This window comes from Neocloeon triangulifer, unplaced genomic scaffold (assembly GCF_031216515.1).
Source record: "Neocloeon triangulifer isolate White Clay Creek 2 clone unplaced genomic scaffold, ASM3121651v1 ptg000020l, whole genome shotgun sequence".
In the NCBI taxonomy this organism is placed as follows: Eukaryota; Metazoa; Arthropoda; class Insecta; order Ephemeroptera; family Baetidae; genus Neocloeon; species Neocloeon triangulifer.
The window spans coordinates 2,030,447-2,052,817 of NW_026775561.1; the positions used below are offsets into that span (position 1 = coordinate 2,030,447).

The 22,371-nt window shown below is 36.3% G+C and overlaps 4 protein-coding genes and 1 long non-coding RNA gene across 7 annotated transcripts in view; 2 read left to right on the top strand and 3 right to left on the bottom strand.

Moving 5' to 3' along the window:
• Window positions 1-2: 2 nt before the first annotated feature.
• LOC132204034 (uncharacterized) lies at window positions 3-1,201 on the bottom strand. Its single transcript, XR_009442496.1, has 3 exons — window positions 1,044-1,201; window positions 356-497; window positions 3-270 (listed from the first exon to the last, which is right to left on the bottom strand). It is a non-coding gene; the product is annotated as an uncharacterized LOC132204034 (long non-coding RNA).
• A 400-nt stretch (window positions 1,202-1,601) lies between these two features.
• On the bottom strand, window positions 1,602-2,351 carry LOC132203965 (uncharacterized). Its single transcript, XM_059632142.1, has 3 exons — window positions 2,216-2,351; window positions 1,945-2,077; window positions 1,602-1,848 (listed from the first exon to the last, which is right to left on the bottom strand). The coding sequence occupies exons 1-3, from the start codon at window positions 2,249-2,251 to the stop codon at window positions 1,667-1,669; spliced, it is 351 nt and encodes a 116-aa protein (XP_059488125.1). The 5' UTR covers window positions 2,252-2,351; the 3' UTR covers window positions 1,602-1,666.
• A 1,116-nt stretch (window positions 2,352-3,467) lies between these two features.
• Window positions 3,468-5,258, top strand: LOC132203928 (glycoprotein-N-acetylgalactosamine 3-beta-galactosyltransferase 1-like). Of its 2 annotated transcripts, none has more exons than XM_059632099.1 (8): window positions 3,468-3,573; window positions 3,630-3,863; window positions 3,911-4,066; window positions 4,144-4,255; window positions 4,310-4,428; window positions 4,480-4,590; window positions 4,686-4,810; window positions 4,865-5,258. In XM_059632099.1, the coding sequence occupies exons 1-8, from the start codon at window positions 3,564-3,566 to the stop codon at window positions 5,045-5,047; spliced, it is 1,050 nt and encodes a 349-aa protein (XP_059488082.1). In that variant the 5' UTR covers window positions 3,468-3,563; the 3' UTR covers window positions 5,048-5,258. The 2 variants fall into 2 exon arrangements, with proteins under 2 accessions (XP_059488082.1, XP_059488081.1); XM_059632098.1 differs by having other exon boundaries at window positions 4,114-4,255; window positions 4,865-5,253.
• Window positions 5,259-5,455: 197 nt separating this feature from the next.
• LOC132204033 (uncharacterized) overlaps window positions 5,456-22,371 on the bottom strand; it is a 62,247-nt gene continuing 45,331 nt past the window's right edge. Inside the window, exons 1-4 of one of the 2 annotated variants that reach the window (XM_059632251.1) lie at window positions 7,427-7,443; window positions 6,722-6,973; window positions 6,224-6,449; window positions 5,456-5,899 (exon numbers count right to left, since the gene is read on the bottom strand). In XM_059632251.1, coding sequence (XP_059488234.1) covers window positions 5,556-5,899; window positions 6,224-6,449; window positions 6,722-6,757 — 606 coding nt within the window. In that variant the 5' untranslated portion in view covers window positions 6,758-6,973; window positions 7,427-7,443 and the 3' untranslated portion in view covers window positions 5,456-5,555. Of the gene's footprint in view, window positions 5,900-6,223; window positions 6,450-6,721; window positions 6,974-7,426; window positions 7,444-22,371 lie in introns of those variants that run through there. The other variant, XM_059632250.1, reaches the window with a different exon arrangement.
• Window positions 9,365-15,320, top strand: LOC132203997 (uncharacterized). The gene is made up of 4 exons (XM_059632191.1): window positions 9,365-9,561; window positions 10,961-11,066; window positions 11,123-11,183; window positions 14,909-15,320. Exons 2-4 carry the CDS (start codon window positions 10,962-10,964, stop codon window positions 15,112-15,114), a joined length of 372 nt encoding a protein of 123 aa, XP_059488174.1. The 5' UTR covers window positions 9,365-9,561; window position 10,961; the 3' UTR covers window positions 15,115-15,320.

Genomic DNA, 22,371 nt, shown 5'->3' on the forward strand with positions numbered 1-22,371 from the left:
CCTTGATAAAAACAAGAATTGTGCAACTATATATGACCCGATATGACCATAGTAAAATTTACTTTAATAAGTATTATGACATATGACATTACATTATTCAACGAAATCGCTTTGTAACTTGTACGCTACATATAGGAAGGCGACAAATTTTGTCAGCAACTTTTTTAACTTGTTGTTTAACTTTTTTTAGTGCTTTCTTAATTTTTTTCCCTATGCCTCTCTTTTTTCGATTAAGAGCTTCGACTCCATTCACATTGTCTTGTTCGGCACCTTTGCATAAAAATAGCCATTAAAATTAGTTATTATTTAATCAAATTTAAAGTTCAAATAAAAGCTTATTATTTATTTTCTTTACCGATATATTGGAACTGTGCAAATTCAGACTGTCCTTCCAGAATCTCAGATTTGTCCTTTTCAACAGTTGCTGAATTTAAAAACAAATCTGTTGAGACGGGGTCAACATGAGCTGGAGCGCTCTCATTACCGAATATTAAAACCTGCAACAAGAAGTACATTATTAATAAAATTATCGTGACCGTGATAATTATAAAAATAATATATGGCATAATAAATAAGCCTAGTTTATTATTGTAAATGGTGTATTTTTTTTCAAATTTAAATTCTAAAGTTATGATTATGATAAAAGTCTTAATTGTGTCAAAAATTTTTGGGTAACGATTCAAATCTTTGAAGAAGCATGCCGGAAAAATGTAAAAATGGCTTGTACTCTATGGAAGATTTAGAAATTGATAACTTTATTCAAAACAATGCTCTTCAAATTATTTCGATTGTAACATACATTTCTATCAAAATCTTATTCTTTTATTTTTAATTTTTGGAAGGAAGGTTTCAGTCCATAAATATGACGTGATCTTTCAAAATTCAAATCACGAGACTAAAACTGGTATAGCTTGGTTTTTTAGGGAAAAAAAAAATCAATTTTCAACAAAGATGACCACTTTTTTTGCTTTTGTTTTCTTGAGTACCCAATTCTACCCTCAAAATAATTTTTGAATAATAATTATGAAACATGAGACACTTACACAAATCAACAACAGAAAAATGCTCCATCGGGCCATCATAGAATTGGTAAATTTTTCTGGATATTGCTTGAGCAGTACCTGCGCAGCCAAACTTTTATTCGATAGAGTTGAATGCAGTTGGAAACGCTCTTTAAGTATCAAGTTCAGAGCCTTATCAATTCTTGTACACGACGATTCAAATGCGTCTCGTTATAATTTTACATGAGAGATGGGCTTAGCAAACAAACAGTGCATGTTCCACGGCAATATAATAAATTTAATGGTAATCTAATAATTGTTGAGTTACAAAATTTACACCGACGCAACAGCTCCAGGAAATAAACGGCTTAAATCAACAAAGAGATAAGGTTTGAAATTTAAATAATAGAAAATGAATGTAAAATCAAGTGGCATTAATTAGTAATAAATTTTTTTTTGCCTTCTGATTGTTTCAGGATTGTTTATACAAATTGCGAAAAATTTAGCAGAATGAGCATAATATTCTAAGCTGAGCCCATGAAAGCAACTTTAGATTTGTGGAGAAATAAAGCTAAATGTAAATTGAATTAAACACACAAATTGTGAAATGACATTTGGAAAAGAACTTATTTTATTTTATTAATATTATAACGCTGGACGTTGACTCATATGGAACAAATATTAGGAACACGGCAAATTATAGGAGGAATTTTTTTAATTCCCTTCCAAACATCATCTGCTGCTTTTTTCACTGCATCACCGGCTTTTTTCAACGCCTTTCCTACTTTTTTCCAGAAGCTTCTTCTCTCTCGTCTCACAATTACAACTGGCTCCTCTTCATTGGCACCTTTTCAAAAGTAAAAATTAGATCAATTACGTTTACCACGTAATGTTGATGGTGTGAACATAAAAATTTTCTTTTAATTTGTAAGTTTAGTATTACCTGCTACAGGTCCGTACACTGCGTCATCTTGAAATAGCTTTTTCAGTTGTTTACCCACTGTTGACTCTAGACTTAAACTGTCTTCGTGTGGGTCAAAAGGTGCAGGGGCGCCTTCATAACCGAGAATCAAAGTCTGAATAAAATATGAAAATTTTTAGTCATGTAGAGCACTCCGGATTTCTCATCTCTAACGTAAAAATAATTTACAAGTCTGTCTTTATAATGGCAGGAATAAAAAGTTTTTTTTTTCTTATAAAAACACAAAGCTTACGCAAATAATTAACAGCAGAATGCTCCATCTGGCCATCGCGGAAACTAAACGATCGGTGCCTCGACTCCTCAATGGCAAATAAACTCGAAATGAAGATAGGGCAGAGGAAAAGCTTTTATATATTCACTACATACGAGTCACCCTTATCAATTCGGGTAGCTATAGGTGCAGACTTATGCGCCTCATTTTAACTACTCAAACAAACTTAAGGTGGTTAGTGCTTGACATTGGTACAAGATAAAATAAATTTATAAATGCACATTTAATATCGGCTGTCAGAACTGCAGCAGAACATTATTCAAAATTCGCATTATTATAATTAGTAAATAATGTTGTACGCTGCATGATTTTCTTGTAGGCAAACAAAAAAAATAAAACTATGTAATCAATTAAAATTTATAATAAATTTATTTTTTATATTGAATTTGATAACACTCAAAAAAGTTATGACAAGAAAATCATATAAATTTTTGCATGATTTATTTTTAGAAAGGGGTGAAAAATAATACAATAATTGTTAATTTATAACATGCTTAAAAATACTCAATTAATAAAATAGATGAATGGAATATACATTACACTATTGAAAATAACAAATATTCGTTAAAATAAATGTTCTAGTGAAAATACGAAGTGTAAATAAATTATACTAATTTTATTTGCTATCTTTGAGGCCCAAAAAAGTTCCCTCAATGGTAAAGGTTTTCAAAAGTGGCAACAAGTAACACTATCCAGATAATTTCGGTTTATTATCTTTTATCTTTTTACATACAAATGAACAGAAGCTACGGTTAAAAACAAGTGTTGAATTTATGCTTCCCGCTCATCATGCTTGCTCTGCACTCTGTATAACATTCAGTGATAGCAGCGCTACCGTTGCATTTAGAATCGATCCCAGACTGTTTATTTTTATTGTCGATCAATATTAGAATTCATATATAGAGATTTTTTTTTTAAATCTGCTTTTTTAAAATAACGTGGATAACGGGATAGCTTGATATTGACTCAAAACGGGGGAGCCAAGTGAGGCCCTCTGTGTTGCAATTATGAGAAATCAGATTTGTTTATCCCAGCTTTAAAGTTAAATTTGCAGCATTTATCATAAAACTCGTTTTTAATGTAATATGCTTTAAAATAGAATTCTCAAGTGAATGAGGTCATAGCAATGCATTCAAATAAGCCTGCACGATTGTGCGAACAGTGCAAACAAGAATTCCTCTTATCTGTTTGCACATTGTTAAATGTATAAACACAAAGAAGTAGCGTTGTTAGAAATCAGTATCGTCTGCTTTGTTCAATCAAAGCCACGTTATTTTTTGTTTGGTAATTTTACTTAAGGAACATTCAAATGCAAATCGGTAAGTTGCACATCAATTTACTTTAACTTTTGTTAGCTAAAATTCTGAATTTACAGATTCTGCATTTAAGCAACGGCGTTTGACGCCAACAAATGTGTGTGTATTTGCATTTGGACTAGTCGTAGGATTTGCAATTTGCTCCCTCACGTCATTGAATTTTTGTATGGAAGAGAGTTCTAAAATAAGCCTGGTTCCGAACAACACTGTTAAAACCGTAACTGATAAAACTTTGGTCGAGATGCAACACGACAAAGAACTGAATTCTTCATTGGCCAAAGAACTTTTGCTCAGTGAGATTGAAGATAAATTATTTGACCTAGCTTACGGTTTTCTTTAGGGGTGGAAGAAATGGAGGCGAGAAAACTGGCCGAAAAAGTGCGCGTTCTTTGCTGGGTGATGACCGCCCCTGAAAACCACGAAGAAAAGGCTGTCCACGTAAAAGCCACTTGGGGACGGCATTGCAACAAGCTCATTTTTATAAGCAACAAGGAAGGCAAGCATTCAATTAAGTTAATCATTTAGTCAAAATCGATGGATCAGATAAAAGCCTCCCGGCATTGGCATTACCAGGAGTTAAGACGGGAAGAGAGGGACTGTGGAGCAAAACTGTCGCCGCTTTTAAATATGTCCACGAAAATTGCAGCGACGAATATGACTGGGTGATGAAGGCTGATGATGACACGTAATATATTTTCATCCAAGATTTTCTCTTTCACTTTAATTCTTATTTAAATAGTTACGTAGTTGTAGAAAATTTGCGCAAAATGCTTTTGCCGTATCCACCAAAGGATCCACATTACTTTGGGTTTAGATTTAAAACGCATACGCCTGTAGGCTACATGAGTGGAGGAGGAGGTCAAGCATTTACAAATTTGAATTAAGTATGTAAAAAAAAAATTACTCCAGGTTATGTGCTCAGTAAAGAGGCGGTTAGACGAGTTGTTACTGAAGGGTTTGATGGGAAGATAAAAGACTGCAGATTAAGTACCGACACCAATGCCGAAGACGTCAATATGGGTTTTTATCTAAAATGAAGTTAAAAATTTAATAAATATTTTTAATGATTTACTTCGTTAAAAAAAACGAACTTAACTCTTTGGGAGTTATACCAGGAGACTCCAGAGATGCCCTCGGGAGAAATCGTTTCTTCCCATTTGACCCCCAACAACACACTCACGTTGACACAAGTGCAAGGGGCTGGTGGTATTGGGATTATATTTGGTGGCCGACTGAAGAGGTGCGATCATAATTGTTAATTTGAAGTTCGCTCCTGATTTCAAATATTTAATAGGAGGTCGACAATTGCTCTGATGAGGTTGTCTCTTTTCATTACTTGGATAAATTCAAAATGTACATGATGGAGTATCTGGTTTACCATGTAAAACCTTTCAGCGTGCGACATTTAAAAAAATATGATAACATGGAGTATATCCAGAGCTTACAGACAGATAAGAAAAGCTCAATAAAAATATAGTATTGTATTTTTTTATTAAATCTCAAAAATGTAAAGTATTTACAATTGTATTTAATTATAACAAAATTATATATTCCGGGAAAAAAATAATAATGGCGTTCTCACCCTGTGGATGTCAAAAGTGTAACTGACAAAATTGATTTAATTTGCTGATTACGTACGTAAATCTTGGCAAATCTAATAAATTGAAAACAAAAATTAAAACAAAATATATATAAAAGTGCTTCATTAAAATTTATGGCTGTTTTTGTAAATATTTTTATATAATTTATTTCAATTCAAGAAATTTGCAATTCTTAAAAGCCAAAATAATTTTATTAATAAGAAAATTAACGGTAAAAAAATCTCAGCAATGTAGAGGCATGAGAGGTGTGTTAATTAAGGCAAGCATTATTAAAATTTTACAGACATAAGTTTTATTGTATTGTAACTTTTACACAAAAGAATTTTGGGGCAAAAATATTTCAAGTAAGTGGACCCCCCTTCCATACAGTCTCTTGAAAATGGATTAACCATGGTGTCCCCAGTGACCGCCATGATGACCTCCGTGGTGTCCGCCATGGTGTCCACCGTGATGACCGCCGTGGTGACCGCCGTGGTGTCCTCCGTGACCTCCCCAGTGCTGAGGCTCAGGCATGGCTTCGCGACGGTGTCTGTGGCCGCCGTGATGTCCATGGTGGCCGCCGTGATGTCCATGGTGGCCTCCGTGGTGGCCGCCGTGGTGGCCGCCGTGATGACCTCCATGCCATTGGGGAGATCGCTCCTGACGAACCAGCAGCGGCGCGACGGAAGCGACTGTGGTGGTCTCTTTGCTTTCTTCAGACGAGGACGAGGAATCAGCAGCTTCAGGTTCTGAAATAAAATTAGAAAACAAACATTGATAATCTTTAAAAAAAAATACACGAATTTTAGAAAAATAGTCTACAAAAACTTTAATATTATTGCAAAAAGATAAAAAAAAATGAAAGTAATTTATTTAATTGAAATTAAAAAAAATTAATTTAACAATGATCTGTAGTTTACGTGATTATTAAAAATGATTAAAATGCAAGTTATTTCAAAATTAAAAACAAAAAAGTTATTGAAATTTGAAATAGTAAGTTAGATAAACTTTCTAGAAAAAGTGATATAACATAGAAAAAAAACTGAAATAAAATGATGATGGAAAATAATTACCTTTTGCTGGTTCGTCGTTGATCATTCCAGAGAGGTCGAGGTCGGCGTCCTCCAGGTCTTCGATGACAGATTTGTAAACGCTTGGGTCGTCGGAGGGGAGGTCATCTTCCTTCGGAACCTGAGTGATAGTCAGGTCGAAGGAAGAGGGCAGGGTGAGGACTGGGGTGGAGTCATTGGTGCCAGTGATCAGGGGGATGGAAGCGCTCAGGGCAGCTCCGCAGGCAATCTGTTTACATAATAAAGTACAAAAATTAGTTGCGGAAAAAGCAAGGAAATTTGAACACGCAAAACGCATAAATTTTAAAAGATAAAATATGTAAAATTATCCTTCATCCAAATTAATTATATCAAATTATTTACAGAAACTAATAATTAAATAAAAAAATAAACTTTAAAATTAAAATTTGGCAAATCAGCATAGAAATCAAGTGCAACTTATGTTTCCAGATCAGAAATCAAAATATTAAACATTGACTGAATTTAATAAAATAAACATACCAAAATTGAAGCAAGGAAGAGAAGTTTCTTGGCCATGACTGCAGCAGAGGTGGATTTGTTTTTCGATGGAAATTTCAGAACTGAATGAATGCTCTGCTGCCCGGTCTACCCATTATATACAGTGGCATTGTGGACGCTGTGACGTAGTGTCCGTCCATCAGCCACCCTTCAGCACAGGGAATCGGTGGCGCTGGCCGGCGAGTCAGCCAGGATTTCTGGAAATCGCTCAGCTCGAGGCGCGCGCTAATGCCACTGAAATTGAATGGCTCATCAATGGGCAGGAAATTGCCTTCCTACTCAGCAGTTCACTCTGGCGCGATATTTCAGGAAATATCTGGTTTCAATTTGAGAGTCGCCTAAAAGCATTTGAGCTGTAAAATAAACGCGACCTATGGCACAATTCATGGCACATACGCCAATTCGCCATGGATGAGTAATTATTTTAATTAAAAATTGCTATTTCAATTCCTTCCCACCGACAAATTATTAAAAAAATGTTATATTATGTAATTTATTGAATTTCAGCAATTTATTCCTTGTGCATTTGCCAAATTAAGTTATTTTTGTATAGCTTTTCCTGGTCAGCGTGCCCAATATTGTTGAGTGTGTGCAGTGGACGTGAAAGCATCTTGCCTTTTGTTCTCAAAGTGTAACTTTCCTATGGGAATCTAAGGCACTATCTCGTTCTATCATCGATCCGCTTACCATTTTATTGGGAATTGCACAAAATAATTCACAAGGTCGCCCGTGCACTGCAGTAGAATTAAAGCGGTGAGAGGATCTCGCGGGACAAGAAGCGCGTGACCAGAATTGCAAATCGCACATTTCAAGCCACACTCGAACCCACACATACCGGTTCGCACGCATCTTAAATAAATACCAAATATAAAAACAATTCAATAAACAGTGCATTCAGTGCCCATTTTCACATATCCGATTTCTTAATAAAAAAAATCACGAAGCAATCTTTTTTTTTTAAATTTTTTAGGTGCTCGTCTTCCGAGTGGGAGTTCATAAATCAATGAGCGCTTCAAGCTTTCGAAATGCGTTTTGGCAAGTGGCGAGCGACTGTTGCAGATAAAATCAAGCAGCAGGATAGGGTTGATGGCCAATAGCCAGCAATAAAAATCGCAGCCTCTTTGGTGCATGGAAATAAAAATATATTTTCAGCAGTGAGCTGCTGAGGCCTCGCGAGTTCCCACGCATAAAGTATTTCCATCGGCACCACAATATGCACGAGAAAGTATAATACATACAAAATAAATTGTCGAGTTGTCTCACGTCGGAGCGGCCAGCAAAATTTGCGCCTTAATACATATTAGATTACCCACATTACTGGCGACAGCCACGATTCATCGCCATACCTACCCAATAAATCAATCACATTTCCATCAAACATTATCGTTTTCAGGAACACATAATAATAAATTATTCAACTGAGTGAATGTCATTTAACGTTGGAATTTTTATTTGTTTATTGCATTCAAGGTTTTTCAATAAACGGAATTAAAGTGAGTGTCAAAAGTTGTAACTTGAATAGTTGAAATTTTAGTAAAAAAGAGCACATACAACTTTTAAATTATTGTGATAAAAACAACAGAAAAGAGTTCCAAATGAGGAGAATTTTTTTTTTTCAAATTTAATTAATCACAATCGGTGAAATGAATAGTTTTATTATTGGGCCAACGAATTTAGCACTCCTTGATTAGATCACCGATAATTCAATGAAATAAGAACTAGGCTTGTGAGAATCGTGAGAATTTAAAGTGCTGAAAGAAAATCCGCTCCACTCGGCAATTGATAATCAAAATTGCTGTATTTATATATTATTTTATATTTTTGCAATCTGTGGGCCAGGATCTTAATGCCGAATTATTTTAAAATAAACAAGATTCTAGGAAGATTTGTTCTTGTGCATTATTAAACCTTGGATAAACTCTACACTCATTCTTGGGAAATTGCAAACAAAATTCAGGCAAAAAGAAAAATTTTAATAAAAAATGCCGTTACAAAATATTAAATTTATTTGTTTAGGTTGCAACAGAATTACGAAATTTTTACGATTCAACGTTTATTTTGAAGAACAAAATTATCTGATAAATTTATATTTTGCAATATTGCAAACTTAACAGATGATCGGGTTAAAACATAACTCAACGTTCGAAGTCTCATTTGTTCTTCTTGTCCTTATTCGACGCACGCTTTTAATCGATGCAGGGAAAGACGTACGATTCTCGTAGCGGTTTAGCGCCAAGAACAAAAAACCTGCTGATGGCGCGCGCGGAGATCAGATCACCTCTATTTTCGCAATGAGAGTCATTGCTGGCCGCGCGCATACAGTTGTACTGTTCATTTCAATCCAGATCGGACTGCATTCCACAGAGGCAGCGCCAGAGCTTAAAATTAAAAAAGCGTCGTCGTCGTTTCTTTTCTAGAGAAATAAAAGCGGCAGATGGGTGGAAGGAAGAATTGCAGCACGCCGAGAGGGCATTTTTTTCATTTTAATTTTCCTTTTTCATTTTTCACTCTGCACGAAGACACCGTGCGATCGCTGGTGGAGGGAAAATATAATGTAAGTTGCACTCACTCGTGGAATTTTAATGCTTGCAAAAAGATTTTAAGCAGCGTGTGAGTGGATTACATCACAAGGACGACGGCCACCACTTTTATTTAGAGCCCATCTCGCTATATAAAGCCGGCAGTGAGTCACCAGCGGCTCCCACACTCTGGCTCTCGGCTCCAGCAGCAGCAGCACCGACCGAGGCATCTCCTCTCTCACTTTACTCAGGGTCCCTCAGCCTCAAACCTCCAGACAAAGCTGCTCCCGCAGCCTCATAAAGGTACAAGATAATTAGCAATTTATTTGATTTTTTTTTTTTATCTTTTAAATCCAAAGTTATGCATTTTTTCATCACAATAATATTCCTGTTTTATTTTCTTTAAATATTATTTAATTGAATTAAATCAATTAAGCACCTCTGTGCTCATCATAATAATTATATTAAAAAATTTTCAATTTTACCCAAATTTCACCTTCGTAATTTTTGAATAAAATTTATGTTCAAATTAATGCTATCATTGATTAATTAATTCAAATAAAAAAGATCAACAACGGAAAAGCTACGACCATTTCACTTTGAAAAATACCAATGCAATCATGCATAGATTTAATTTAATTTATCTTCCTGCATTTTTCCAATTCAATAGGGAACACAAGACAATAACCTTTTTTGGTTTCAAATTTTTCTTCAGGCCTTTCTACGTATAATTTTTGCAAATCTCTATGTTGGTAAAATGGTGTTTAAATAATTTATTTATATTAGTTTTAGTCAAACTTCTGCATCTTCCGGCATAGAATTTGAAGTATTTGAACAAAACCAACTATAGGTAGATTTTTTGCAGTATTTTTACTCATTTAAAGGTTCACAATTAGCAATGAAAATTGATTCAGTGCACTTCATTAACAACTACAATTTTTATTAATTTTTTGCCAAAGCGTCGTCAATTATTAAATATAGATAATTATATTTTATATTTTTGTAGAAAAGAATCATTTTATTTTTATTTTTAAATTTTTTTTTATTTATATTTTTTGTGATATATTTTTGTGTAGAATTTCTCAAGACGAATTATAGTGTTGAGTGAGGCAGAGGCAGTGAGTATAGCTGGAGTTATTCTCGGAATGCAGAACCCATTTCACGCAATTGCCCACGGCCAAATTCACCTCGCTCAATTCAAAGCTAATAAAGCAAGCGTGTTCATAATAAATACACTTAATTTTAATATGCGTGTATCCTCGGCGGCGGCGGCGGCGGCGCATTATTTTATTGACGTGCGAGTGTCATGCAATTATGTGGTGCTGACGCCGGTCTAATTAAATGTGCGGAGACATGCAGGTCAAGCCAACGCTATTTATAGCCTCAAAATTATCCACGCACACGGAAAATTCTCGAACAAAAGTAATTTTCGTGCAACTATGTAAGCTTCGTGCGTATCTGCCATTAAATTATGTTAAAATAATTACACACGTCTTTCATTATGGCCGCATCTCTTCACCAGCAACCAACATTCTACAAAGAAGCTGAAATTATTTGTTAAAAAGAAAATTAAAAACTTGCAATTTTCAAAAAGTTACTAATAACTCAACTATTTTTTTAGCATATATACATATATTTGTTTTTGCATTTGCAACCTATTTTTAATTCCTTGAAGTTATAATGCAACTATTTCTTATTTCAGGATGGCCCAAAATACGCTAGTGGCTCTCGTTGTGATTTTGTTGGTTGCCGTGAACTCGGTTTTATCTTCCACATTGCCAAGAGGAGATTGCGTTGAAAGAAGTTTGGTATGGAAATAAATTTTATTATTAAACGGCGCATTTTAATTCTTCTTTTTTTTCAGTGCTACCACTCGACTGATTGCTGCAGTGGATGCTGTGAAGAAAATCAATGCGTTAAACCAGGTACATAATTTAAAAACAATTACTTCAAAAAACATGAACACATTTTGGGCGACAGCGTCTCTCTTGAAGTTGAGCTTTTTAGCAAGCCAATGCTAGTTGTGACACTCTTCCTGCTAATTTTGAGAGTTTAACTGGAGGGAAAAATTAATTATAAAATGACATACAGAAATGTGATGACCAGGAAAATCAGCATGAATAAGTCTAGGCAGACAACGACTTTTGCTTATTCAAATTTATGAATTTATTGTCCCTCATTTATTACATTTCCTTTAAGGTGTTGTAAGCGATTGTCTCGTTGCCAACCTGACAAAAAAAGCAAAGGTCACCCAAATTTGATAAAATTTGGTATGGGGGTTCCCTTAGGTATGTTAACTAACAGATTCAAAGGATTTTGGAAAATTCTCAAATTTGCCTAATTTACAGGGTCCGAAATTTTCAGATTTTGAATAAGTGCTGAAAAACAGTGATTTTGCTAAAAAAACATTACTGCGTGAAGCTAAATACATGACAATTGATTTGGTAGTAGATATGATTTTTCCGAGTCAGGTCAGAAGGATCTCGGATGCATTTTCCGGAAAATTGGCCATTTTCAAAAGGTGTTCACGTTTTGGTCAATTTCTCAACTTCTATGGGAGCTAAAAACAAAACTTTAAGTGATTCTGAAAGCTGATTAAATTTCCTATCTTTCTGGTGTGAACATTAACTTTCCAACACAAGCTGCTTTTCCGGAAAATTGAAGTAAAAAAATAACTTATTTTTTTCACAGGAAGTATGCAACCCGCAACAGAAAGGCTAAATAGCCAATATGTAGCTTGGTTCTTTGGAGAGACACCCCTAAAATTTCAAAACTTTTCCTCTAGCCGTTTTTCCGCAATCGCTGATTTTTCCGACCCCTTTTGAGAAAACAAAAACTTATCCGGAAATGCATGTACGATACATCATTCGATTGGGCACATCAAGCAGATGCTAAAAATAAATTTTTATCAAAATCGGATCATTTTCCAATTTTCAGGGCAGTTTGAATTTTAAAATTTTTTAATCAATGAAAATTGCCCTAAAAATTGGAAAAAAGATCCGATTTTCACAAAAATTTATTTATCGCATCTGCTTGATGTGTCCAATCGAATGATGTATCGCACATGCCTTTCCGGAAAAGTTTTGGTTTTCTCAAAAGGGGTCGGAAAAATCAGCGATTGCGGAAAAACGGCTAGAGGAAAAGTTTTGAAATTTTAGGGGTGTCTCTCCAAAGAACCAAGCTACATTTTGGCTATTTAGCCTTTTTGTTGCGGGTTGCATACTTCCTGTGAATAAATAAGTTATTTTTTTACTTCAATTTTCCGGAAAAGCAGCTAGTGTTGGAAAGTTAATGTCCACAAAACAAAGATGTGAAATTTAATCAGCTTTCAGAATCACTTAAAGTTTTGTTTTTAGCTCCCATAGAAGTTGAGAAATTGACCAAAACGTGAACACCTTTTGAAAATGGCCAATTTTCCGGAAAATAACCAGTATGGAAAAATTACGTTGTTGTACTGTTCAAGATCCTCCAGTGATTTTCATATTTTTATCTCGACGCGGTTAATTTTTTTGGCCAATTTTGTAAATAAATAAAAAGTATGAACGGTAAAAATTAGAAATTATTATAATTTTGATAAACCTTTTCCTAGAAAATATATATTGGATTTTCAAATATTTACTAAAGTTTTCATTGTGCCAGTCAAAAACAAGGAGGTCGAAAACTTGTGAAGTTGAGCTTTCAGAATCCGCGGAGAAAATGAAAATTGGCGCATCCGTTTGCTTGTGGTGAGCTTATGAAAACTTCCAAGTATTTATTTGTTAGCTGATAATTAGAAAATTTCAAAAATTTCACAAATTAATTGTGTAAAATAATGGGAATATTCTCTCATACCAAATTTTATCAAATTTGGGTGACCTTTGCTTTTTTTTGTCAGGTTGGCAACGAGACAATCGCTAACAACACCTTAATTCTCTCTGTTAAGAAACTCGGAACGAACATAAATTAAGCGAGTTAAGTTAATGATTATTATGTATTGTGGAAAAAATGGAGAGATGGCACTCCTGAGGAGTTGGCGCTCCTGAGGAGCTGGCGCTCCTGGGGAGCTGGCGCTCCTGGGGAGTTGGCGCTCCTGGGGAGTTGGCGCTCCTGAGGAGCTGGCGCTCCTGGGGAGTTGGCGCTCCTGAGGAGCTGGCGCTCCTGGGGAGTTGGCGCTCCTAGGGAGTTGGCGCTCCTGGGGAGCTGGCGCTCCTAGGGAGTTGGCGCTCCTAGGGAGTTGGCGCTCCTGGGGAGTTGGCGCTCCTGGGGAGTTGGCGCTCCTGGGGAGTTGGCGCTCCTGAGGAGTTGGCGCTCCTGGGGAGCTGGCGCTCCTAGGGAGTTGGCGCTCCTAGGGAGTTGGCGCTCCTGGGGAGTTGGCGCTCCTAGGGAGTTGGCGCTCCTGAGGAGTTGGCGCTCCTGAGGAGTTGGCGCTCCTGGGGAGTTGGCGCTCCTGGGGAGTTGGCGCTCCTGAGGAGCTGGCGCTCCTGGGGAGTTGGCGCTCCTGAGGAGCTGGCGCTCCTGGGGAGTTGGCGCTCCTGGGGAGTTGGCGCTCCTGGGGAGCTGGCGCTCCTAGGGAGTTGGCGCTCCTAGGGAGTTGGCGCTCCTGGGGAGTTGGCGCTCCTGGGGAGTTGGCGCTCCTGAGGAGTTGGCGCTCCTGGGGAGCTGGCGCTCCTAGGGAGTTGGCGCTCCTAGGGAGTTGGCGCTCCTGGGGAGTTGGCGCTCCTAGGGAGTTGGCGCTCCTGAGGAGTTGGCGCTCCTGAGGAGTTGGCGCTCCTGAGGAGTTGGCGCTCCTGGGGAGTTGGCGCTCCTGGGGAGTTGGCGCTCCTGAGGAGTTGGCGCTCCTGGAAGTGCCACCTGATCAGGAGTGCACTTCCAGGAGACGGCACTCCTGAGCAGCTAAGTAACTGACCTCTTAAATATGTAATTTATTGATAAATTCACCGAAATTTAATTAAATTCGTGCTTGAACGACGAGAGCAAACTCATGTTTACGATTCTCGAGTCTCGGCCGCCGGCCCAGCTTAAGGAGAGTAAAATCAATATTTACTTCAAAAGACGTGAGTGAATTAATAATTTCTGCAGATTTTTAACGATTTCCTTGATCTGAACTATAGAAGACCGATATATTCTTACTCGATTTTTTATTTTAAGTCGATTAGAAACCAATTCTAAAGGATAAAATGTAAAGAAACAAAGTTATAAGCGAGAACAAAAAATCAATTTCCCTACGTTTGCTGCTGCATACCGACACCGGAGGGTTGGCAACAAAATATTTAATTCCTGGGTGTAATGTAATTAGATGTGATTTTTAAGAAAAAAATTACTCAAAAAATATTCATAGTCCCCTGATAATCGCTAACAACACCTTAATAAAAAGAGGAGTCTCAAAAGCTGAAAGTAAAGTTTTTGCAGATAAAAAAAATCTTGCAGAAAAAGATTCAAGTTGCAAAATTAATCAAAGGATACCTTAAATTTTTATCACCTGAAAATGATGAAAACCCATTTTATATTTTTTTGCCCCTATCAGTTGACCACGATTAAAATTTCAATTGAACCTTTTTTACTCATATTTTGAAATTTATCTAAAACCATTTGAATAATGAAAATCTAATAGGTTTAATTATAAAAATAAATAAATTTAAGCCGTTCCAATAAAACAGCAAATCATTTTCAGAAAACTTTGCTACTGTCAACCAATGTAGCGACCACAAAGTTGCTCGTGACTGCTCGACCCTGAAGTGCCCCCAAGGACAGGAGTGCCAGCAAGAGACGCGCTACTGCTTGATCGCTCCTTGCCCGCAGCCCTTGCCTAAATGTGTTGAAAGCTCTGGAAAAGTGCTGATAGAAAAATCACCTGTACCCCTGCCTGTGCAATTCTGAAAGACTAATTTTTTAAGTTTGCTTTTTGCTGCAAAGAAAAATGTAATAGGGAGAGATTACCTGTAGACTCGCGTTTTTGGTTTGTAAATTATGATAGTAAATTGCTAAATTGTTTTCATAAATTTAAGATAAATAATTAAAAATTTGTATCATAAACATAAAGTTAATAACACAAACTAAATGACGAATAAAAATGTGAATTTTTCTTTACCAAAAACATGAAATTAAAAAAAAAAATATATTTTTATGGAAATGAAGATTCGGGCTTTTCCTCGTTGCAAAAAATTGTTTTTTATTCAAAAACAAACGGCTCTACCAGTTTCGGTCACGGTCTGCGACCCTATTTCATGAGCAAGAAAAAATACAAAAAATCAGCAAAATTTAAAACCACATTTTAACATAAAAATAAAAATCTTAAAACTAACAAATTCAAGTACCAACCTATTTCATGAGCAAACGCGCTGCTCGCTGACTAATACAAGAATGAGCTAGCTAAAGACAGATTGATTGGGGGAGGTGATCTTTATTGGGTGATTAGCGCGCGGCGCGGCCGACCACGGGGGCGCCGAATGACGTCGGGCACATTATGCGTTTTCGAGAAAAAGCTGTTTGCTTCCTCTCTCAAAAAGGACATCCACCTTTGATCGAATTGGTGGCTCGGTTGGCTTATTACATTATTACCGCATGCCATTGCCATTGCTTCCAGCACTTTTCTTTTTGATTGATTTTGTTCGAATTTAATAACCGTTGCATCTGACCATGCAAAAGAGTGGCCAAATTCAGTCGCGTGTTGAGCTATTTGAAAACCATTGCTGTCCGTCCCAATTGAAGCCGGATCAAAAGTTTTTGAAATTGCCCTTTTATGCTCGTCAAATCGGAAATAAACGTGTCTTTTTGTCTCCCCAATGTAAACTGAAGAGCAATCGGCGCATGGCACGCGGTATACACAATTACGCAGAGCAGGTTCACATTTGGGTTTTACATGCATTAAACATTTTCGCAGATTTGAAGAGTTTGAGAAAGCAACTCGCACTCTGGCAACTTCTTGGCTGATGGCCCTGATTTTCTCTGATTTTCCTTTAAAATAAGGAATGACCATTGTGGTTGAAAATTGTTCGGGGGCTTTGGGTGTTGGAGGATTTTTTGCTTTATTGTGTGCTTTGTTGATAAAATTTACGGGGTAACAATTTTGACGAAGAATTTTGTAAATGTTGGAAATTTCTTCTTTCAAAGAAATTTCCCCTGAGCAATAACTGTATGCTCTTTTAAACATTGAGAGAGCAACAGAGAACTTAGTTGAGAAAGAGTGATTTGATTCAAAGTGGAGGGTTGAGTTGGTGGAGGTGGGCTTGCGGTAAATGGCAATGGCAATGGCATGCGGTAATAATGTAATAAGCCAACCGAGCCACCAATTCGATCAAAGGTGGATGTCCTTTTTGAGAGAGGAAGCAAACAGCTTTTTCTCGAAAACGCATAATGTGCCCGACGTCATTCGGCGCCCCCGTGGTCGGCCGCGCCGCGCGCTAATCACCCAATAAAGATCACCTCCCCCAATCAATCTGTCTTTAGCTAGCTCATTCTTGTATTAGTCAGCGAGCAGCGCGTTTGCTCATGAAATAGGTTGGTACTTGAATTTGTTAGTTTTAAGATTTTTATTTTTATGTTAAAATGTGGTTTTAAATTTTGCTGATTTTTTGTATTTTTTCTTGCTCATGAAATAGGGTCGCAGACCGTGACCGAAACTGGTAGAGCCGTTTGTTTTTGAATAAAAAACAATTTTTTGCAACGAGGAAAAGCCCGAATCTTCATTTCCATGATCATCTCCTCGAGTGTCAACTTCTTCAAACAAATATATTTTTAGCTAGACTTTTCACTTTTCCCACTAAAATTCTGATTTTCTTGGAAATTTATGAGCTTGATCGCATCTTTGTTAGCGCCGCAACCACGTTTATCTCTCTCATTAAGGTTGGAAATAATGATTGGGTACAGGACGAGGGAAGGTGCTTATATTTTTTAGAAAGCAGCAGGTATGTTGATTTTTGCGGTGCTGCTGCAGCGTTCTCGGCAAATATTGAAATAATAAAAGCTGCCTGTGCGAAAATCGACGTGCGGTGATCAAGAGGCGTTATCACAATAATGATGTCTCCAAATGAGAACACCTTGAGAAAAGGCAGAGGGCAAAAATTATTTCTCGCGTATGCACTCGCTGCGAAAGAACAGTTTGGCGTTCCCTTCCTTCCTCGCACTAATGGCTCCGCTCCAACGATTATTCTGTCGCCGCCGCCGCCGATTTCAAGTGAGCCTATATCAGATCACTCACGCTGTAGTGCCGATTTAGCCGACATCCGCCAGAATTTACTATTTAAATTTCGATATGATTTGCTAAAATAATAAAATTTTACATATAATACTATTTTATTTTTAATTTTATACTTTTTACCTGCTTTTTACTTCAAACAAAAATAAAAATTAAAAATGTCAACTGAAAAAGTAATAAACCAGAATTAATAATATTTTTTAATTTGATTGAAGTTTTTGGAAAAGATCACGCTTTTTAAGAAATTTGCAAATGTTAAAAAATAAAAATTTTAATGTTGGTTCCTGTTTTGTTGTATTAATTAGTTTATAATTTCTCTCTTTTTACTTAAATTTTAATTCCTCAAAACACTTGGAAAACTTTTTGAAATCGTTTTGTATTAACCCTCACAGTAAAAATAAACGATATATAAAATTTTACTCACTCGATAAGTTCTTTTTAACACCAGAAAAAAATTCAAGAGAAACCAGCAAATATTCCAAAATGCTTTGAAATTCATGCCGCTCGCTCAAGACCACTGCATTTATTTGCAAGGCATTAAAAATTTAATCGTGTGGCACAGGAAATGCGAGAGAGAGAGAGAGAGAGAGAGAGCGAGGAAGCGTCTCCCTCGAGGTGGCTTTTCAGCGCAGAAGAGCGCCGAGCCCTCTCGGCACAATAAACGCTCCTCTCCGCCGCACAAAAGGCGACGAAAGAGAAAATTTAATAAACTGTCTCTGCCGAGTGTATGCAAATTGAATCCTCTTTGGTATGTGGATCAATTTATTGTAACCCTGTTGAAAATATCCGCAGGCAAGGGTGAAAATATCTTGAGGGTGATTGGAATGTCACACTCTCTCTCTCTCGCCCTCGGCGCGCACAAGGGTGGATCGCTGGGGTGAGAATTGGGAACGGAGAGAGCCGGGTTTCGTTGCCGAGCGATCTTTCACTTTATTAACTTTCATTCAGTGTACAAGCTGCCGAGAATTTCGCTTCATTCTGGTTTGAGCTATAAAGGAGTTGCACTCGGTGCCAGTGGAATTATTTTGGGATGCCTTGCAAATCCCAAAAATTGTACAGAAAATTGCAACTCTTAATAAAGAAGATATAAATTTTCATTGTTATAAAGATAATAGAGGGATTGAATAATTTTAATAGCAGAAAATTGTGACTGTATTGTAAATTAATTTTTTTTATTTTTGAAAATCAAAATAGGATGTAAACAATTAAGGGAATTATTAAATTATTACTTAAACTTGCATATAGCATATAGCGTATTATACCATACAAATTTCACATTCATTGTTTCTCTACAAAAAAATAATCGATATTTATTTTCATTTCTCAATCATATTAATTTAAATTTCAATTTAATTGAAATGTATTCAAACACAGGTTTCAAACGGAAATTTTCAGAATCATAAGATACAAAAATAATTGTAAGCATTTTTTGCAAATGTTCCGATAGTTTTTAATCCTTTTTTTATTCAGAAACCAAATCAAATTGGAAACTCTCAAAGCTTCACAATGCGATTATCTTGAAGCACAAGGCATTTGATTCGTTTTTCCGTGACCTAAATGTTTGCTGCTGTGACGGCTTGCTCAACCCCATTAGAAAAGCATTGATTAAATTCTAATTGCAGAAAAAGACTGCAATTAATGCAGGACGCGATGAAAAAATAGAAAAACGCAGCAGACATGCTGACGTTCTCTGGTGGTTGTGTTTACGTGCGCACACAATAATATATATTAACACATATTATACGTGCAGACGGCCAAATAGGGCTCTTTGTCTGTCAATAGCAGCAGTCAGAGCGGGGGGCTGACGGGGGTGGAACAGAGAAGCGAGTTCGATGGCTTAGTTTTCTATGAGAGCGCATATTGTATGTGTAATTCGTATGTGATATATATATCGCATTGTGCGCTAGACTCCATTATTTATTGTATATTAGTGGATGAATATACGCGCGTCGTCGGCTCTGTGAACTCAACTGGTCGATATATAACTTGCCAGGCTAGAGTTCTCTCTCTCTCTCCTCTAGTTTGCCGCATTGTATTCATGTGACGCGAGCATTCACAGATCAAATGCATGCTGCTGAGAGTCAGTCGCCAGGGGGTGGATTCTACCCTTGTGTGTGTTTTATTATTTCACTTATTACTGAAACCGCCCCGCACTTTCAATGAGCGGTTTTATATTATAGACTTGAAAGGCTGTAATTGTGGCATGAATAATACTCATTGAAAAATAAAATCACTGAGACACAGAAAAAATTATTGAAAGCTGCAATCACTAAACTAAATTCACAATTATATTACTCTTTTTTAGGAGAAAATCAATTTTCCTATAAAATTAGTACTGGAAATAATAATTTATTCTATAAAATATTTTGTATTAATTATAATTTGTTTTTACAATGATATAATGTAATAATTTTTCTTGTAACAGCAATTATTATCACATCTAATTTCGAAAATTACTTTGAATAAAAGTAATGCAAAGAAAATTTGTCCGATTTTCTAAAATGTTTCAAATGATCCCTTTCGGTGGTGGGGGGAGGAAATAATCCCCGGTATTTTAGCTCACATTACAACATATCATTTAGAGTTGCTTAAAAATACTTTGTATTCTTCTTTACAACATATTTTATGATACTCTATATTCCTTTTACAATGTGGCACAGCCCGATTCATATTTCAGTTCACTATACATGATTAAGTGGAGTGTGTGAAGTGTGTCATTAAGTGCTTTAGTGCTACAAATAGTATATAATATTTAGTTATTATATTGTATGAATAACACTTTTGTGAGAAATACTTGAGGGGGGCGATATAAAGGTGTGTTACGGCAAGGTGTGAAAATATTATTTTTTTCTATAGACGCTTCGTTTTATATTTATTCTATCTATCAGATTTAAAACTGATGAGATCTAAATGCCAAAACATTGTTTAATTTTAATTAGATTTTGTATCGACGAGAAGAATAAATTATAATAAGAGATATACCTATGTAATTTAAAATTTTTTAACTATAGGAATAAAGAATGTTCTATAAGCAAATATGAAAAATCGTCGAAGTTATTCAAATAACTCAAAATTGTGTACATTAAAAAATTGAATGAAAAAGGTATGTTTTTGAACTTTTTGATTCTGTTCACAAAATAATTAAGATGAAGTATTAAACGCAGATGTTACCATTTTCTAATAGAATAACGTTTTAATGATAAATATTTCGAACGCATGAGGAAGTATGGGCCAGTGCTAAAATTACCCCAGTGCAAATATTAAATCAATATAAGAAGGAAACTTAAGTGGAATTGGGAATACGATATCGCGCCTCGGATGGCATAAACATCCAGGGGCTGGTGAGCTGGGTGGGGGCTCGGGGTGGCCTGGGCGCCGGAGCACAGTTGCATGAATGTGTTTCATCTGCCTGCTATGTAACATTATTGATCGGCGGTGCCTGCCGGTGGAACTGTAGCTGCGAGCGCCGCGCGAAGAGAGAGATTTTGTGTCTCTGACGAGAGCCCCTATCGGATAGGCCGCTCGCAACGCTCGGAGGATGGAAACAGTTTCAAACCCCGCCCTGGTGGATGAAAGGATTGGATACAATTTCACTTGCAACATGCGCGGCGCCGACTCTTGCGTTTGCAACAAATTCACTATTGGCTGCACAGCTGGAGTGTCGGGTCCCTATTCGCTAAAGTGAGCACCATTCTCACCGAACCTGCATTAGCATTGCCTTTCAACGCTACAGAATGCAAAATCTAATTAAAATGTAATAATGTGTAAAGCTTGAGCTTCAAATTTGGCGTTGAAATTCTCAATCATAGAGTGCAGTATATTATTATTTTTTATTATTAAAATTCACACTCAAATACCAGTGAATTAATTAAAAGGCATAAGAAATGTAAGTGGGAAAAATTCCTTTAAGCTTATTTCACTCGTAGGTCTTTTAATTTGTAAAATGATAAAAACCCTTCCAAATTAATTTTTAAGTGACACGACTCATCAACTTTCAATGGAATGACATTTTTAATTATCATTAGAAAGCCTAGATCTCAGCAAGTCGCTCTGGTGCTCAACAAATATCAAATAGGAAAAAGCTAAGAATAATATCATCAATGATATATTTATCTTTCAAATTCTATAAAAGAAAATCTAATTTCAGGATATATAAAGATCCTAATAATTTATGGTGTGGACTTCTTCGTCTAAAACGGGCCAATTTGGCAGTCAGGATCATAAAAGAATAAAAAGAAATATAATATGATTCGACAATGTTCTGTAGATTGTTGTCAAAATTAAAAATTGGAAACTCATTTATCATTTTTTAAGTTTAACATAATATTGGTTTTAAAATTATTTTTATACGATTTGTGAAAAGTCCAAAATATTTGAGTTCTGATTAAATAAAATATTGATCTGGTTGAACCCAACACATTGATTTTCATGCATCTCGTTTATATAGAAAAAACATTGCGAAAGGAAAACGCTTTTTGGTCAGCGTGTCAGCGGAAGACAGATGTGCCAGGCAAAAAATATAGAAAGTAGTCTAATGGTCGAAAAAGGAAAGGGAGTTAACGATATTTGAATGTGCGCTTTATCAGCATAAATATCAGTGGCCAGAAGAGCGATTTGCTGATGTGAGTGAATTTTGAACAGACATTAGGGAAGAAGATATAAGGAGAGCCAACCAACATTTGGTTCGAATGCGCGCCGCAAAAAAATGGATATCCCACCTCCGTGTGCCGCTGCATAACTGTTGAATTATACGCATCTGTAAGCCTTTTATGCGCTCGAGAGTGAACAAAAACGCGAACGCAAAGCCTGCTGCTTTTTGTGAGTATAATATTATAATATCGAGCGAGCAAGAGAGATATCCAACTCAACAGAAATGATAATAATACACTCTCAGCGGCATTTTTGTGTTTGTGTCTTGAGCAATGAAAAGAACAGAACTG

Bases quoted from the DNA above. Each gene is read 5' to 3' on its own strand.
- LOC132203965 (XM_059632142.1), bottom strand. From the start codon at position 2,251: ATGGCCAGATGGAGCATTCTGCTGTTAATTATTTGC. The intron at 2,078-2,215 runs GTAAGCTTTGTG...TATTTTATTCAG, and splicing joins TTCTGCTGTTAATTATTTGC to ACTTTGATTCTCGGTTATGA. The intron at 1,849-1,944 runs GTAATACTAAAC...ACTTTTGAAAAG, and splicing joins AGTGTACGGACCTGTAGCAG to GTGCCAATGAAGAGGAGCCA.
- LOC132203997 (XM_059632191.1), top strand. From the start codon at position 10,962: ATGGCCCAAAATACGCTAGTGGCTCTCGTTGTGATTTTGTTGGTTGCC. The intron at 11,067-11,122 runs GTATGGAAATAA...CTTTTTTTTCAG, and splicing joins ATTGCGTTGAAAGAAGTTTG to TGCTACCACTCGACTGATTG. The intron at 11,184-14,908 runs GTACATAATTTA...AATCATTTTCAG, and splicing joins AAATCAATGCGTTAAACCAG to AAAACTTTGCTACTGTCAAC.
- LOC132203928 (XM_059632098.1), top strand. The intron at 4,429-4,479 runs GTCAAGCATTTA...AAATTACTCCAG, and splicing joins CTACATGAGTGGAGGAGGAG to GTTATGTGCTCAGTAAAGAG. The intron at 4,811-4,864 runs GTGCGATCATAA...AATATTTAATAG, and splicing joins TTTGGTGGCCGACTGAAGAG to GAGGTCGACAATTGCTCTGA.